The sequence below is a fragment of the Camelus ferus genome, chromosome 20 (assembly GCF_009834535.1).
Source record: "Camelus ferus isolate YT-003-E chromosome 20, BCGSAC_Cfer_1.0, whole genome shotgun sequence".
NCBI lineage: Eukaryota > Metazoa > Chordata > Mammalia > Artiodactyla > Camelidae > Camelus > Camelus ferus.
In genome coordinates, this window is record NC_045715.1 from 23,031,236 (window position 1) to 23,048,956 (window position 17,721).

Genomic DNA, 17,721 nt, shown 5'->3' on the forward strand with positions numbered 1-17,721 from the left:
AAAATATTAGGCAATCAGTGGTCCTACGCTGGGTGCAGTTCATTACAAAACTGTAGAAGAGGCCTCTTTGTCTCTCACACATACTTAAACCTATCCACATATCCTTGAGCTATATGACATCTTACACGACTGATCAGAATTATCAGAGTCAACAACCTCTGACCAACAGCCTATCCCTAAGAGAAAGCACAAATGGAAAAAGCAAAGCAGTTCCTCAAGAAGGTATGTTTGAGGTGACCCCAGGGAAGGCCACATATCACACTGAATCTGTAGACTCTAAGAATGATGTTCGAAAAGAGTCATGGAAATGAAGCACAAGGCCTCATCTTTGGAGGACTGCTTTCTCCACTAAGAAGTTAACACATGTCCATTTTCACTCGAAATTTTTAAGCTGACATTCAAAGTAAACATATGTCTGACTGTCCCCAGTTTTTCCACTGAGGCAAGAGGATGAAACACATGAGGAGTAATTTCTGTATTATTCTGATTTTAAAATTGCTTTTTCCCTGATCTATGACTTTTCTTCTGGAGTCCCTAACTATGAAAAGATCGAGGCTCAAGATACTCTGCAAATAAGACAGAGGAGTCAAGTGACGGTTTCATTTTCAGATTCAAATAGTAATGGGGAAAATATGAACAGTGGAGTGAACTCCCCTGATAACAGCACAATGACCCTAGGTCTGAGGGCTGATGACACCAGCCAGAGGTGCTTGTAGAAAGAATAGAAATGGCAAGATAGAGAACTGGCTTTGGGAGAAATGTCTTTCCCTTCTTTGTAAGTGGTACGGACCTTCTTTGATTGTATGCCTTACTAATTCAAATGTGAAATCTATACACTGACTTCTGACCAGTCATAGTAGCCACACAGTGATTAAATGTGATCTTTCCTGTGAAGTCTCTCCTATATATATACTCCTTCTTACTGTAGACAGAAACCTCTGTATCTTTTAAAATATATATTAATATACATTTATGTTATATATATTAATATATATATAAATATATATAAATATACACTCATTATAAAAATAAATCACTATGAGGGGGAGGGTATAGCTCAAGTGGTAGAGCACGTGCTTAGCACACACAAGGTCCTGGGTTCAATCCCCAGTACCTCCTCTAAAATAAGTAAGAAACCTAATTACCCCCTCAACAAAAAATAAAAAATAATAAATCACTATGAAAAGCTGGATACAGCAGGACTCTCAGGACACAGCATGCTTGAAACTTCTAACAGCACTCAAGGATACTTCAGTACCTTATTCTCGAAGTACCAGCTGGTTCTGATACACTCGATGGCTTACTACTGAAAAGAGAACCAGAGAGAAAAGCAACCAATGCTCTACTGCTGAGATCTCAGCCCCATAATGAACAGCATCTTCTGTGCCTCCTGGATCTTAGGGGTAGCAGATGAAGCAGTGGTCACTAAAAGTGCCCTCTTAAGTTAACACTATAAAATTCAACTGCTGCTGGTGAAAAGTTTGTGGATGATATACTAGCAATACAGGCAAATTCTGTTTTTCATTTCTGGGGCCTGTGGCCTGGAAAAAGCATCACTTGTCTTAGGTCAAGAACAGTACCAGCCAACATGAAGCACCTTAGAAAACATCAGTCTTTAAAGACTAAGACCCAAAAAGAAAATTAAACTACTGTTATAGAGCTGAATTCACAATTATCTTTAAAACATATACACATACATCTGTAACAAGACAATATCCATTTATATGAAAACCCAAGAATGTCTGTTTTTGAACTTTTAAGGAAACATGGAAAACCAAAACTGTCTTGAGTATGGGAAATACTTGGCTGTCCTGGGCAGACAACCACAAGCAGCTGAGACAGTTGGATCTCTCACCAATGCAAAAGAGGGAGTACTGCTATATTCTCAGGAGACTGAGTTGGTAAATCATTAAATTATTAACAATTATGCAGCTATGGTTTTTTAGTATGTCAGACCCTACTGATGTGGTATTTGGAGAATCTTTTAAAGAAAAAAGTAGAAAAGTTATGCACCATCAACTCGAAAGTATTAATTTGCTATAAAATGAAGAACCAATAATCTGCCTTCTGAGAATTACCAACAGTTCACTATAACGTATAGTTCTTACAGCTCCAATTGTCAGCTCAGGCATCTCTGAGAAGATCAATGACACTGACTCGATACAGAAGGAAGGGAAATACTGATGAGAATGTTTGGTCTACCACACTGAGCAAACCTGAAAAATCTGGATTTGAGAAGTATAACATACAACAGGGTTTCAAATTAAGTCTGTTACAAACTGGCTTAATGAGGGAGATATATATCTAGAAGAAAGACTAATCTGTGTTCTATGACTTTCCAAGGTATCTCAAGCATGTATGACTAAGGCTGTGATTCTCCAGTTATCATGGAATATAATTTTATTTTTTTAAAAGTCAAAACAAAACAAAACAAAAGAACCTGTTGGGTGGCAATTCTGAGATGACAGAGAGCATAGCAAAATGAAATAAAAGTCCATCAGTTCCAGAAAGCCTGGGTATAAAAGATTACAGAAATAGTTTGGAGACAATAAGGAACATTCAAAGAGCAATAATACAGACAACAAGCCTCAAAGAAGATACTCTTTTTAGCCCCTATAAGTCTGGAGACTGCATTTCAAATAAAGCTACATGCAAACACGGACTGTCATTGATCTTGTCACCATTTTCTTCTGATAAAATAACTGGAACATAATAAAATTTGTTGAATGAATGAAGCTGAATTATCTTCTCTAAAGTTATACTGAAAAGAAAGGTAGAAACTTAACTATTTTAAGGAGACAAAAGAAAAATGGAGGGAATGGCTGTTCTTTCTCAAATCTTTTATCCCCAATTCTTGTTTATATTAACTTCTATACGGTTCAGAAAATAAAGATGACTCTGAAGCCACTCTCTCATTGACAATCACAACTACTTCCTTAAAGTCAGAGAAACACCAGTTATAATACGCTTAGTTTAACATTCACTGCATACAGCTGGACAACAAAGCATGGTTGTAACAACTGAGAAGCTGTAAGTGTTGGTAAAGTACTTTCATCTTCAGAGGGACAGTTTCAATTTTTCATTTTAAACTCCAGTTGTAAGGATTCCTGCTCAAGTTTCCCCAACTTCTAAAACTTATATAGTGCCAAAAGTTTGGATTCTGGAATTCTGTATTTATGTCATTAAATATCTTACTTCTGTTTTTTCTATGGTCTGATTCTAAGGACCTAAAAAATATTAGGCGTTCAATTTTAAACAATGTGTGACATTTATCTTCTTTGGGGAAGCTGCTGGGACAGCTATATGCAGTTCCTATCAATCTCACCATTGTAAATCTGAATGCCTGGTATGCCTAAAACATGACAACAGAGAGGTCCCATGAAAATTATTCATGAAACTCTTTCGGTGAGCACTATCTCTTAGAGAAGGTCATGAATGACAGTAAGAAAGCCAGAGGAGAAAGAGCTAAGGCCTACCCTAGCTCTGTGTTTCTACTCTACTACCAGAAAGAACTCAGGCCAGATCAGAATGATGCTGCAGAACCAGTGCATGTGCGTGCTTTCCCTCTCTCTCTAGTAATGTATCTGTCACTTAGTTATGGGAGGCCAATTTCTCTTTAATCAAATGGAGAGCATTTAGTTTACAGATACAAAACTGTTTTACAACTGATGGAACAATTTCAGAAGAAAAAGAACCTATTTGTTAAAAGTACCCTGAAAGGTACAATCTCTAGCAACTGTTGCCCAACTTTTCAAGAGGTGTACGGGAACAAAAATGTCCTTTTATATGAAGAAAGGCTGCAGATCCAGAGGTTGTTTTAAACTGGAGTTACTGTGCAAAGGCAGGAGGAAAAAGCAGCCAGCCCCAACAAAACAGATTTTCTCCAAGTCAAGGAGAAAGGCAAGCTCTTTGGGGTTCTGATTTGACATTCTATTCATTTTATATCAATCCCCATTAACCAATCTTCCAATAACCCAAAGAAATGTGTAGTGAGTGAGTAGATACATTAAGAGGCTTTCTGAAATATAAAATGGTTATTCTGGAACCAGATATGTAAAACATTTCAACAGTATTCTAAGAACTTTTAATATTTAAAACCACTATAATGAACTCATGGAAAGCCAGAACATCTCCAGGGTTTTCATTATTAAGGAAACATGGTCTTGGGTTAATTTTTTTAAATAAACAAAAATTTTAACAAATTATACTTTCTAAACAAACATTACTCATTTTAAAAATTCATGTCTTGGATTCAAAAGCATTTTTGATCAATAACACAGATTTTAGTAATTCAGAGAAGAAACATAATGAATATAAACTGACCTAAAGAGATTTTTTTAAAGAATATTTTTAAAAGCAGGCAACATTAAGAAAGATGAGAAATTAGGCAAAGTAAAGATAATCAAACTCTGAAAAAGAATTTCACAAAAAATGGAAAATACATGTTTTCCCATATTACCATGTGCCTCTCAAACTAACAATGCACCACATTGTTATAACCAAAAAAGAAAAGAAGCTAATGAATATTTACAAAGCCACTGATGTCCCCAGTCATCTACAACACTGGGTCAATCCAGATTATGTATATTTGATCAGTGACACACCAAACCTCCATCCAAGCTAGTTACTTCCAAATAAGCCAGAAAAACTAAGCATAACAATTTGGTATGTTAATTATTATATAAAAGGCTAGTTTAGACAGTCTTTCCCCATTATAAAAGAACTGAAGTATAAAGAACTGAAAAGCAAATAAAGGGTACTTTAGTAGGTTTGAGTCCCCAGAGTTTTGTATCATCTCATATCAGATTACCTTGATAGACAGGGTTCCCCAACTCCCACAAATTTTTAGCTAAATACTCCTTTTACCTAGTTTTCTATCTCTTAGAATTTCTTTGTAAGTCCTCATTAATAAGTAGTTTAAAGCATCCTCACCTAGTCAGCATAAATTGTTATTATATAGGACAAGAAATACTAAACTCATTCAAATTTTAAGTTATTAGAAAAGACTTTATCAAGTTAAAAAAGTAAACAGTTACTAGATACATATTCAGATATTATTTTCAAAGAACTACAGTTAATTTATGTTAAATTTTTCTTAAAGTCAGCAGTATATCAAAAGAATGCTTTAAAAAAAAAACAATTTCTCAATCTTTCCATCTTTTCCATTCTGGGCAAATCACTATACTTCTTACACTATTTTTCAAAATGGTGTTAACATCTGAGATAGCTCAATGAAAATTTCAGATAGTCATCCTTGTGGTTGCAAAGAAATGAGCTTTCAACAGAGCAGATGCTCACAGTTCTAACTACCTTGTTTTATTCAAGGATGTACTTCCTCTAGCCTACTGGAAATAACTGCAAAATTAATTAGAGCAGAAATAAAATGATGGAGTAAAAATGTACAGGTGGAGACACCACCACCACAACACACAGACCTGGCTCCCAGTTTCAAAAGAATATTGAATTGTGTTTAAATGTCATCAAGACCCAAATACCTCCTAATCTATGGGACAGATATTTCATTGATATTTGGGTCATCACGCTAGTATAAGAAAATGCTACATCATGTATAGGAGAAAGCTCCGTTATACAATCACGTACTTCAAACTAAAACACTTCCTTATTTTTTTTTAACTGCTAAGAAACGGAAAACGGAGCAAGAAAGATTGCTTATTATACATTACCAGAATTCTGGATCCGCCATGTTTTTATAAACTGAGTATCAGGAGGTATTGACTCTCCTTCACCTATGGTGACATCTTCAACAAAGGACATAGAGGGCACACTGATGTTTGGGCTCTCAAAGTCATAATAGGCGCCAATTGCTGCTTGTAGGTTCCTACAAAAAAAGAAAAAGAAAAAGACTTCAGTCCTCTCCAGAGCACATTATCCTGTCAAACAAAAGGAAAGAGACTGTTTCTTAGGGTGTGTTACAGAACCTGTGAATAGAAGGCTCCTGGTATGTAAATCTTCACAGAGCTACTGATTCTGGCTGAGGAACAACAGGAAAAACACCAGTATCAATAAACTTGTGCATTATTTTCTTCCCAAGGTACCCACATAACAAGTAATAAACATTAGCACCATCAGCAACAACGTAAGGAAATCTCCCTCTTACCCACAAGGATAGCAAGTTTGCTTAAGGAAGTCAATAAAAAAGGAGCTCCTCTGACTAAAATTCAAAGAGGCTCCATTTTTTAAAACATTCTAATTAATTTTTTTAAAAAGCAGTACCTGCATACGGTTACCAAGTTTCATGCAGTAAAAAATAGCCATCTTATCTGTTCTTTCCTACATACACACATACACACAGGGAATCATTCATTCACATTACTTTCTTAAATATCCTTTCAGAACTTCCTTATGCATATACAAGCAAATGATATATATTGTTATTTCCCCCCTTCTTATACAACCAGTAGCATATTATACACTGCCCTTTGCTTTATTCCCTCCTAAGTCAGTTCACAGTGAGTATCCTGTTTTTTACAGCTGTATCCACTGTATGGATACATCATTATTTATGTAACCAGTCTACTTTTAGTTTGTTTCCAATCTTTAGTTCTTCCATATATAAGCTTAAGCGCATACAGTTATACGTACAAGCGCATCGGTAGGATAAATCCCTACAAGTGATACTGCTGGGTCAAAGGGCATATATTTATGGCTCTATCACATATACCTAAACTTCCCTCAATAAAAAAGTTATATACTCAATAAATATTCCCACCAAGGATGTACAAGAGGGTCTACTACCCCACTTACTCATCAACAGTGTTTGTCCAACATTTTGGATTTTGATTGATCTGATAAAAAATAAGATCTCAGTGGGGTCTTAAAATGGTTTTCTCTTTTTACCAGAGAGTTTAAATATCTTTTACATGTTTATAAGCCATTGTAGTTTCTTCTTCGAAGCATCATTTTGTAAATGTTGGTGTTCTTTCTAATTATTCATAAATTCCTTTATGTCAGAAGGAACTACCAAGCACACAAACCAAAGTTCCAACTGAACAGAATCACGATTGACAGCTTGGTTCAGCAGTGCCAGAAACCAAAGGCCACTAAGGGGTTTAAGTAAGCTGTGTTCATTACAGAGATCAAAGAAATTGCTGGTAATTACATTAACTGCTTCTCTTATGGTCTTCCTCAAACTCGTGACATCATGCCTAGTCCCCACAGTAGACAACAACACAAATTACATTTTTCTAAACATAACCCAACCATAAACCACTGGATTCAGTGGGTTGTTTTTAATTATGCATAAACATAGCATGAAATACCCTCTGACAGTACACAACTGTTCAACAGACATGCTATTAACAGAAAATACTTTCTGCTGGGGGCCTGCCTGTTCTTCCAGGTGTTTGCAGCTGCCAGAAAGGAAAGCTATATTTAGAGCAGCTACCTCAGGTCAAGCCTCACGCAATGGCAGCCTGTAGTATTAGCCAGTAATGAGTGGAATTATGCCACCACCAACTGCCGGCCTGTCGTGTGTGTGCTGGATAAAACTTACATGGAGCTGAGCCGGGCCAGGGTCCAAATTGTGCCTGTTTGCTTGATCACTCAATAGGAAGGTTTGGACTTTAGTCTTTCCAGCAACTTCCTTATCTAGCTGACTGTGATCCAAAGTGAAGAATATGTGACTGGTCAAACTTTGGGGAGGCCCATCCCATACCACCCATAAACAGGTTTCGGAGTACATGTGGAATCAGCCTTACCCCTAGAGATCAGGGATAAAATGAGGGAGAGAAAAGTAAGTCTAGTTTGCGTTTTGTTCTTCTGAAAACTTTTTGTAAAAGCTAAGTGTCCACCTTTTTGCAAAGATAATTTTTTTGACAAAGATCTCCAGCAAATAGCCTGCTGAATTGTCTTCTGTTCACTTGGCTGTAAAATATGCTTGAGAGGGAAGAAACTATTTGTGCACTCGGGACAAATGCCAATTCTCACCCTCAGCCTGTGTCATATTTCACCAGTTGGCTCTGCCTGATATCAGACAGGACTTCTGTCTGTACAAACACTAACAAATGGAAAAGTCCAGCAACCCTACTTAGGCAGATCCATCCCCCTCCTAAAATCTCCTTTCACACATTCCAACTCTTCCAACAGCCAAACCAACAAAACTGCTTACTTGTACCTGTATTATACACGAAATTCAGCCAGAGGAAGATTAAAAAACATTTTTCAAGCCTAAAGTGAAACTGAAAGTAGTGAACTAGACTTCTGGAAGGAAGCAGGAGTGAAGGATGACAAAGCATATTCGTTTCTCCAAGTACAAGGCAGAGTGTGGATGATAGCTGGGTGGTAGTCTAAACCCCTCAGGCAGGCACACAGCTCAAAATGTGGGTACACAGCTCATCAGCACTAAGACCATTTAGATCACAGCCTCATTGGCTAAGAAACAGTAGGAATAGACTAACAGCTCTAATTCACTGTGAGAACAAGTAGACATGATAGCATGTATTCCCATTCAAAACAACGTAATACTCAACTATTATTAGCCAATAAGAAATTCTACATGAAACAGAATTGGCTGAGGACATAGAAAAGGGAGAACACAAACTTAGTATTCAGTCCAGCCTGAAAGTTTAAACTTCCAGGTTCCTTAAGTATTTTTGCTCAGGAAAAGCCTTTACTGCAATTTCAGATGGTTAAAACACCCTAAAGAACAAAGGAGACAGCGTAACAGGGAGGGAAAAGGCAGAGTCTAAAATAAATGATGGTGACGGTTATACAACATTGTGAATATACTTTATGCCACAGAACTATATACTTTAAAATGGTTAAAATGGTAAACTTTCAAATGGCTTTGTTTAGAGGGAGCTCCTACACCTGGCTGTGGGGCTATGAACAAGCAGCTAAGCATCTGTGTCAGTTTATCCACGTGCTGAGGTTTTCTTCTATAAGGTTGGCTTATATTTTATATTACAAAGTTGGTGTTATAAGCCTAGCTGTGAAGACTGCATGAGGCAATGTGTGTAATGCCCTAGGGTGGCAGTCATTCATGCAACAAATATTTAATTAATGAACATTTATCCATATGCTAGGCACTCAACCTTGGACTAGTTATAGAATGGACAGCAAAACAGAAAAGGGCCCTATCCGTTTTTATAAAGCTTTAAGCCCATCAAACCAGGGAAACTTTCAAACAAGGGTAACTCCAACTATCTCTCACACTGAGGCTTATCAGTCTAAGGCAGCTTTTCTAAGGTAGGGTAAAAAAAACGGGACTGGTACACAACATAGTTCAACTACACTGATAATCAGGTTAACCTGATTTAGAGCAGAAGAGTTTGGTGATGTTGATATGTTTCTTGATGAAATGCAATTTTGTAACTCATAAACAATACTGTCCAACCTTCATTTTATAGATGAGGCCAGAGATGCACTGACAGGTAAATGACTTGCCCCAGGCCAGAAAGTCAATTATTAGTAGAACTCAGAGCCACATCTATTTAAAGGCATAAAACTTTAAATTTACCCAGAATTTTCCAATTATCTACTAACATTCTGAACACCTAATTTTCTTAAGAACATATTAATTACCACTATGAATTCTATAAATGAATTAGTTGTAACTACTCATTAAGCTGAATTCTTGAAAATGGTCAAACACCTGATATTGCACATATTCACAGAGAACATTTATTTTTGTACTATGTATACAAACATAAGTCAGATTAATGGTCTTATGAAGAAAAATCATTTATGTACACAATATACAGTCAGGAACATTATTCCAAAAATATGGGGGCAGAAAATAGTTAAGAAAACCAGGAAATCAGAATTGAAGAGGGAATACCAGAAGTCTGAGTATTAGCTCAGATTCTCAGCAAAATAAAATTAGATACCTTCTCTTTCCATTCTCTGAACAAGGAAGAAACTCAAAAGGATCCAAATGATTTATAAGGGAAAAAAACAACTATCCATCTTATTTGAACATAAAAAAGGAAATCAGAATAATGAATCGATCCACTTAAACACAAACAAGAGCATCTTCAGGCTTCAAGCAATACTTATTCCAAATTTGAAGAAGTTTCCCTCACCCATGGAATGTCAAGGATACTGCTACTAAGGCACTAACCCATCCAGGAATCAGGAAGATCTTACTATCTTTAAATGACTGAAAAAACCTGACTAGAAAAAGGATCTGTTTTAGACAGAGGTTCTTACTAGGGCTTTCCAACATCAATTCAACAGGCATCTAACTTGGAAGACCGAAAACCAGGGTCAAAAAATACATACTTGTGACTACTGTGAATTTTAAGGCCTAGGAAGAAACAAAGAATTTCATTAAAACAAAGATGAACGCAGGTACGGAACAGAAGTTGGGCCAAAGAAGACTTGAAATATTTTCAAACCAAAAATTAACTCATAGATGATACTATTTAGTATGTGAAGACAGTAAGCCTTAAAAAGAAAGAAACTTGTGAAAGATTTCATTGAGAGGGGCAACAAAATTCATACCAGCATCTACTTACTTCTTAGAGCCCCAGCAAATCCAAGACTGTTTCTTCTCTCTTCTTTTCCTGGCTATTTATTGACCTATTAGTTTTATCACTTTTTAGAACTGGTCCTTCTAACTAACATCAGTAGATATACTTTTTCTGAACAGAAAGTAAAAAACTAGCATTCTGCCATGAAAAACCAAGGCAGTGGCACTGTTCTAGATTTAAAGAGAGTAGCAATCAAATGCAATATATGGTCCTTGATTGGCTTCTGATTCTATAACAGAAAAACAACCAAAAAAGGTTATAAATGATACATTTGGGGGCAACGGAGGAAATTTAAAACATTTTTAGCAGTAGAGAATTTTTGTAAATTATCTTATTATGTGGTTATGTAAGAGAATGTCCTCATTTTAAGAGAAGCATGCAGAAATATTTAAGGATGAAGGGTCATGATGTCTACAACTTAAAAATAACTCAAAAAAAATTTATATAGAGAAAACAAATTACAGCAAAAATGTTAACCACTGTTGTTGAAATAGGTGATAAGGAGAAGGGTATATATTCTGATTCTTTAAAGTTTTCTGTAGGTTTGAAAAGTTTATAATAAAAAAGTAAATTAAAAACAAAGAGAACAGAAAAAAGAAAAGGTATCTTTTCTTTCCCACCACTGGAAGATATTAAAAAATTTGGTGCATTTGAATGACTGCAGCCATCTGGGGAACATGAAGGAAACTCAGGAGACCTAAAGAGGATGAGGCTAATAGTTGAGGATGCTAGATTAGAAAAAGAGAAATCATAGCCGTGTCCTTGATGATATAGTTGAATCCCTAAATTAGGCAACCCCAGAGCTATCTTACATTGGGTATTGTCATTTGAGAAAATACAATTGGCTTATTGTTTATGGTGGTTATTATTCTTGGGGGTGGTGTGCAGGTTCTGAGGATAAAGCAATTCAACACTGATATTGCAGAGTTTTATTTCTAAATGTCTTTGGCTAATATGTCAGGATTAAACTATTTTTCCTTTTTTAAAACAACTGAGACTCTCTACCACCTCTCTCTACTTTCTAAACTTTTAAATCACCTCATACCCATTAAAGAACACCCCATATACATTAAGTAATCTTGCCTCATTCTTCCTTCCCCCCGTATCCCCTGACAGCCACTAACATGCTCTTTGTGTCTGCGAATTTGCCTATTCTGCATAGTTTATATAAAAGGAATCATAACAATATGCAACCTTCTGCATCTGGCTTCTTCCATTTTTTTTTTTAACTGAGGTATAGTCAGTTTACAATGTTGTGTCAATTTCTGGGGTACAGCACAATTCTTCAGTCATACATGAATGTACATATATTCATTTTCATATTCTTTTTCACCATAAGCTACTAGAAGATATTGAATATATTTCCCTGTGCTATACAGTATAAACTTGTTTATCTATTTTATATATACCAGTCAGTATCTGCGAATCCACTTAATTTTCTGAGATTCATCCCAAATGGTAGCATGTTGATTAGTATTTCATTCCTCTTAGTGGCTAAATAATAATCCATTACATGTACATATCACATTTTGTCTATCCACTAATCTGCTTATGGGCATTTGAGTTGTTTCTACCTTTTGACTATTACAAGTAATGCTATAATAAAAATTCATATGCAAATGTCTGTGTGGGAATATGTGTTCATTTCCTTAGATATATACCTAGTAGTAGTTCTTCAGTGTCACATGTAATTCTATATTTAACTTTTTGAAAAACCACCAAACTATTTTCCACAGCTGAACCATTTGACATTTCCATCAATAATGTACAAGGCAAATGGTCCTATTTCTCCACATACTTGCCAACACTTTTCTTTTTTGAAGTGATATCTGACTGTGGTTTTGATTTTCATTTCCTTGATGACCAAGGATCCTAACTTTTCATATATTTGTTGGCTATTTGTATATCCTCTTTGGAGACATGTCTATTCAAATCCTTTGTGCATTTTTTTGACCGGGTTGCTTATCTTCCTGTTGTTCAGTTGTAAGAGTTCCTTATATATTCTGGATACCAAATCCTTATCAGACATATGATTTACAAATATCTTCTCCCATTATGTGGACTGTCTTTTCATTTTCTTGATGTCTTTTTTCTCTTTAACGGAGGTACTAGGGATTGAACCAGGACCTTGTGCATGCTAAGCACATGGTCTACCTCTGAGCTATACACTCCCTCTTGATTATGTCTTTTGATGCATGAAAGTTTTTAATTTTGTTGAAGTCTAATTTATCTAGTTTTTCTTTTGTCACTCGTGACTTTGATGTCAAATCTAAGAACTGAACACCAAATCCAAGGTCATGAAGATTTATCCCTATGTTTCTTTTAACAGTTTCATTGTTTAGTTTTTATTCTTAGGTCATTGATCCACCAGTTAATTCTCGTATAAGGAGTCAAGTAGAGATCTAACTTTTTTTTTTTTTTTTTTTTTTTTTTTTTGCCTGTGGTTACCTAGCTGTACCAGGTACAGGTGATAAGATCAAACATTTTTAAGAGACAAAGTTGGACAAACTCTTGGGTATGAGTGGGATTCTGCCCTATTTGTGATCCTAGCTAGCCCTTGGTGACACTTGCATGGCAGGTGCAATAATCAACAAAGCTCAGATATGGGAAATTGAGTGGGTGAACAAGTTGAGACATGCACTGTACCACACCATAACTCAAGTATGGTATGCTTTTGTCCTGATCACCCTAAAAAATATTTCCTATTCCCACTAAACAGTTTCTAGGACTGAAGGAATCAACAATACTTATGTCAGAATTAGTCAAACTAATTATAAACACAAAAACTTTTTCCCTATCTGTTAATCAACAAGTATAATAGTTTTCTTTTATATTTCTTTGATTTAAGTTTTCACTCACTCATGACTCCAGGTACTAGAAATGTAAAGATAAGCATGACAAAGTCTTTGCTACCAAAGAACAATCTATTAAGAAAGATTTGAAACTCAGTAATCACAATTCAATGCAGTAAATGTCAGAGAAGAAATATAACCAAGAATTATAAAAGTACAGAAGAGAAAATGCCTAACTCAAACTGAGGAATTCAGGGAAAGCTTCATCAACCAGGTAACAACAGAACTGTACCTCGATGCACTGGTTAACCACCTAGAGAAGGGGAGTAAAGGGGCATTTCAGATAGAGGGAGAGAATGTGCAAAAGCATACAGATGTATGACAGTTGAAAGAACAACACAAACTCACAAGCAGCCAGAAAAAGAGAGGCCTGACAAACTGCCAACTCAGGTTCCAAGATATTCCGGTATCATTATTAGTTCTCATTTTTAATCAGGCTAGTTTAAGACAGGGGTTCTATTCACCACCTCCAATAAAGTCCTAACTGATACAAGACTAAAGCATTGTGAAAGGTAAAAACCCACAATGAATAACAAAGTCAAGGTGAGGTAGGAAGAAATGGGCTCCCCTTCCTCTCAGTTTACAAAGGTAGTAATCCTCGTATGTGCAAAGCAACTGGTTATACTGCATATGCATTCAAAAGCCAGATGGAGCTTTAGGAGCTTGGACAATATAAAGGAAACTGCCCACAGAAGACTGTGCAAACTTCAGTAAGGTTCTGCAAGACAATCCAACCTGCAAAACACAACCCAATCCAATCTAGCCTTCCTGAGAGAAGATATGACACACAAGATAAATTAAACTTTCTGCCTAACGCCAAAGATCTAAAACCTGTAATGGTCAGATTAATTAGAGACTTTGCTGAATTTCAACAACTGAATTCTCTGCATAACTAAGAAACTGAGGCCCTGATGAATACACTGTAAAACAGACCCTTTCAAAACACTTCTCAAAGGGTCCCCCAAACTGCCATCCCCTCCCCCTCATTATAGAGCATATCTCAAAGAAATACAGCTGAGGAGAGGGGAAATGTAGGGGATGACATTCCACAGAAGATTTGAGAAAGCTCTAAATCCAGAATTATCCATCCATGTCCTGAGTAGAGACCTTTAATCTGGAAAGATAAGCAGAGCCAAGGGACCTAACCCAGGCCTAGCAATTCTCTTTGGCAATCTTAGAGACTAAAATCTAATTATAATATTATTGGCATTGGTTATTTATCAAAGGGAATGCCCAAATATGAAATGGATAAAGGGTGAACTTAAGGTTTAAAGGAATTCTATCATCAGGAGCCTATAATTATTATACTCTAGTCAAGCCCTAGGGCCAAAAAAGTAGCATCTTATAGGAGGGGGAAAGCTAGAGCAGCATGGCCCTCATAAAGGGACTACCTCCCACTCTGCCCCTATACCCCCTGTGCTCCTCTCAAGTATGGTCATGAGGAATAACAGATACAGGAATTTTTTCTGGAGAAAGCCAGGCCAAGGCCTTCAGTTCTCCACCAGTGAAATGAGTTAACAGGTGACCATGATACCTGCTGACTGTATTTTACTGCTCCTGCCCTACAGAAGATAATACATACCTTGTATTCTCTCTGCTTGCATTTCCCAGGCTGAGAATAGTGCATGGTATTATAGAAGGTGTTTAATAAATATCTGTAGAATGGAATACACTAGTGACCAAAATACAGTTGACCCTTCAACAACACAAGTTGAGCTGTGCAGGTCCACAACACTCAGATATTTTTTTAACAGTAGATACTACAGTACTACACGATCAGAGATTGGTGGAACCCATGGATTTGGAATTGTTGATATGGAGGGCCAAATATAAGTTATACACATATTTTCATCTGCATGGAGGCTGGAACCCCAACCCCCAAGTTGTTAAACGGCCAATCGCATTTTTCCCTTCTTTTTATCAAATTTTCCCATTAAAATTTTATACTGGGACTACAGACATACCTCATTTTATTGAACTTGCATTATTGTGCTTCACAGATGATCGCGTTTTTTATGAATTGAAGGTTTATGACAACCCTGCAGTAAGCAAGTCTGTTGGTACCATTTTTCCAACAGTAATTACTCACTTTGTGTCTGTGTCACATTTTGGTAATTCTCACAGTATTTCCAACTTTTTCATTATTATTATACTTGTTACGGTGATCTGTGATCAGTGATCTTTGATGTTTCTATTGTAATTGTTTTGGGATGCCATGAACTGAACCCACATAAGACTGCGAACTTAACTGATATATGTTGTGTGTGTTCTGACCACTCCACCAAACAGCCATTTCCCCATGTCTCTTCCTCTCCTTGGGCCTCCCTATTCCCTGAGACACAACAATATTGAAATTAGGCTAACTGATAACCCTACAGTGGTCTCTACGTGTTCAAGTGAAAGGAAGAGTCACACACGTCTCACTTTAAAAGAAAACCTAGACATGATTAAGCTCAGTGAGGAAGGCATGTCGGAAGCCACGACAGACCAGAAGCCAGGTTGCTTGTACCAAGCAGCCAAGTTGTGAAAGCAAAGGAAAAGTCATTGATGCAAATGAAAAGTGCTACTCCAGTGAACACACAAATCATAAGAAAGTGAACCTGCCTTATTGCTGATATGGAAAAAGTTTGGGTGATCTAGATAGCAGATCAAACAGCCACAACATTCCCTTAAGCCAAAGCCTAATGCAGAGCAAGGCCCTAACTCTCTCCAACTCTGTGAAAACGGAGAGGTGAGGAAACGGCAGAAAAAAAGGTTAAAGCGACCAGAGGTTGGGTCTTAAAGTTTAAGGAAAGAAGCCATCTCCATAACAGAAAAGTGCAAGGTGAAGCGGCAAGTGCTGATGTAGAAGCGGCAGTAAGTTATCCAGAAGATCTAGCTAAGAAGGTGACTCTAAACAACAGATTTTCAAAGTAGGTAAAACAAGTCTTTTATTAGAAGAAGATACCATCGAGGAATTTCATGGCTAGAGAGAAGTCAAGGCCTGGCTTCAAGGCTTCAAAGCTTCAAAGGAGAGGATGACCCTCTTGTAAGGAGCTAGTGCAGCTGGTGGCTTTAAAATTGAAGCCAATTTCATGCTCATTTACCATTCTGAAAACCCTAGGGCCCTTACAAATTTTGCTAAATCTACTCTGCCTATGCTCTGTAATTGGAACAACAAAGCCTGGATGAATGCACATCTGTTTACAACATGGTTTACTATTAAGACCTATTGCTCAGAGAAAGATTCCTTTCAAAATATGACTGCTCATGGACAATGCTCCTAATCACCCAGGAGCTCTGATGGAGATACCCAATGACATTCATATTGTTTTCATGCCTGCCAACACAACATCCATTCTGCAGCCATGGATCAAGGAGTCATTTCAACTTCCAAGTCTTTCAAGTTCTTTGAGAAATACATTTCATGAGGCTGTAGCTGCCATAGTGATTCCTCTGATGGATCTAGACAAAGTAAATCCCTCTGGAAAGGATTCACCATTCTAGGTGCCATTAAGAACATTGGTGATTCATGGGAAGAGGTCAGAATATCAACATGAACAGGAGTTTGGAAGAAGTTGATTGCAACCCTCATGGATGACATCGAGGGGTTCAAGACTTCAGCAGAGGAAGTAACCGCAGATGTGGTGGATGAAGCAAGAGAACTAGAACTAGAACTTGAGAACCTCAAGATGTGACTGAATCGCAGCAATCTCAGGCTAAAACTTGAACGGTTGCGGAGTTACTTCTTGTGGATGAGCAAAGAAAAGTGGTTTCTTGAGGTGGAATCTGCTTCTGGTGAAGATGCTGTGAGGACTATAGAAGTGATAATAAAGGACTCAGAATATTACATAAACTTAGTTGATAAAGCAGTGGCAGGGTTTGAGAGGACTGGCTCCTAATTTTGGAAGAAGGTCTACCGTGGGCAAAATGCTATCAAACAGCACTGCATGCTACAGAGAAATCATTTGTGAAAGAAAGAGTCAGTTGATGCGGCAAACTTCATTGTTGTCTTACTCTAAGAAACTGCCCCAGCTGCGCCAGGCTTCAGCAACCACCACGTTCATCAGCCAGCAGCCCTCAACACTGAGGCAAGACCCTCCACCAGCAAAAGATTACAACTTACTGAAGGTTCAGAGTGATAGTTACTGGTTTTTGACAATAGTCTTTTAAATTAAGGTATGTACATTGTTTTTCTAGACATAACACTATTGCACACTTAAGAGACTATAGCATAAACATAACTTTCATATGCACTAGGAAACCAAAAAGTTTGTGTAACTTGTTTTATGGCAATATTCTCTGTATTGCATCGGTCTGGAACCAAACCAGCAGTATCTCTGAGGTATTTCTATATTAACGGAGGACAGAGGAATGACAACAACAACAAAAATGTA

At 37.0% G+C, this 17,721-nt stretch overlaps 1 protein-coding gene across 5 annotated transcripts in view; it reads right to left on the reverse strand.

Annotated features, from left to right (window-relative positions):
* The window catches only part of ILRUN (inflammation and lipid regulator with UBA-like and NBR1-like domains), a 93,018-nt gene that overhangs the window by 50,492 nt on the left and 24,805 nt on the right, over window positions 1-17,721 (reverse strand). For all 5 annotated transcript variants that reach the window (XM_032462871.1, XM_032462872.1, XM_032462869.1 and 2 more), the window contains exon 2: window positions 5,685-5,839. In XM_032462871.1, the coding sequence (XP_032318762.1) occupies window positions 5,685-5,839 (155 nt within the window). The remainder of the gene's footprint in view (window positions 1-5,684; window positions 5,840-17,721) is intronic.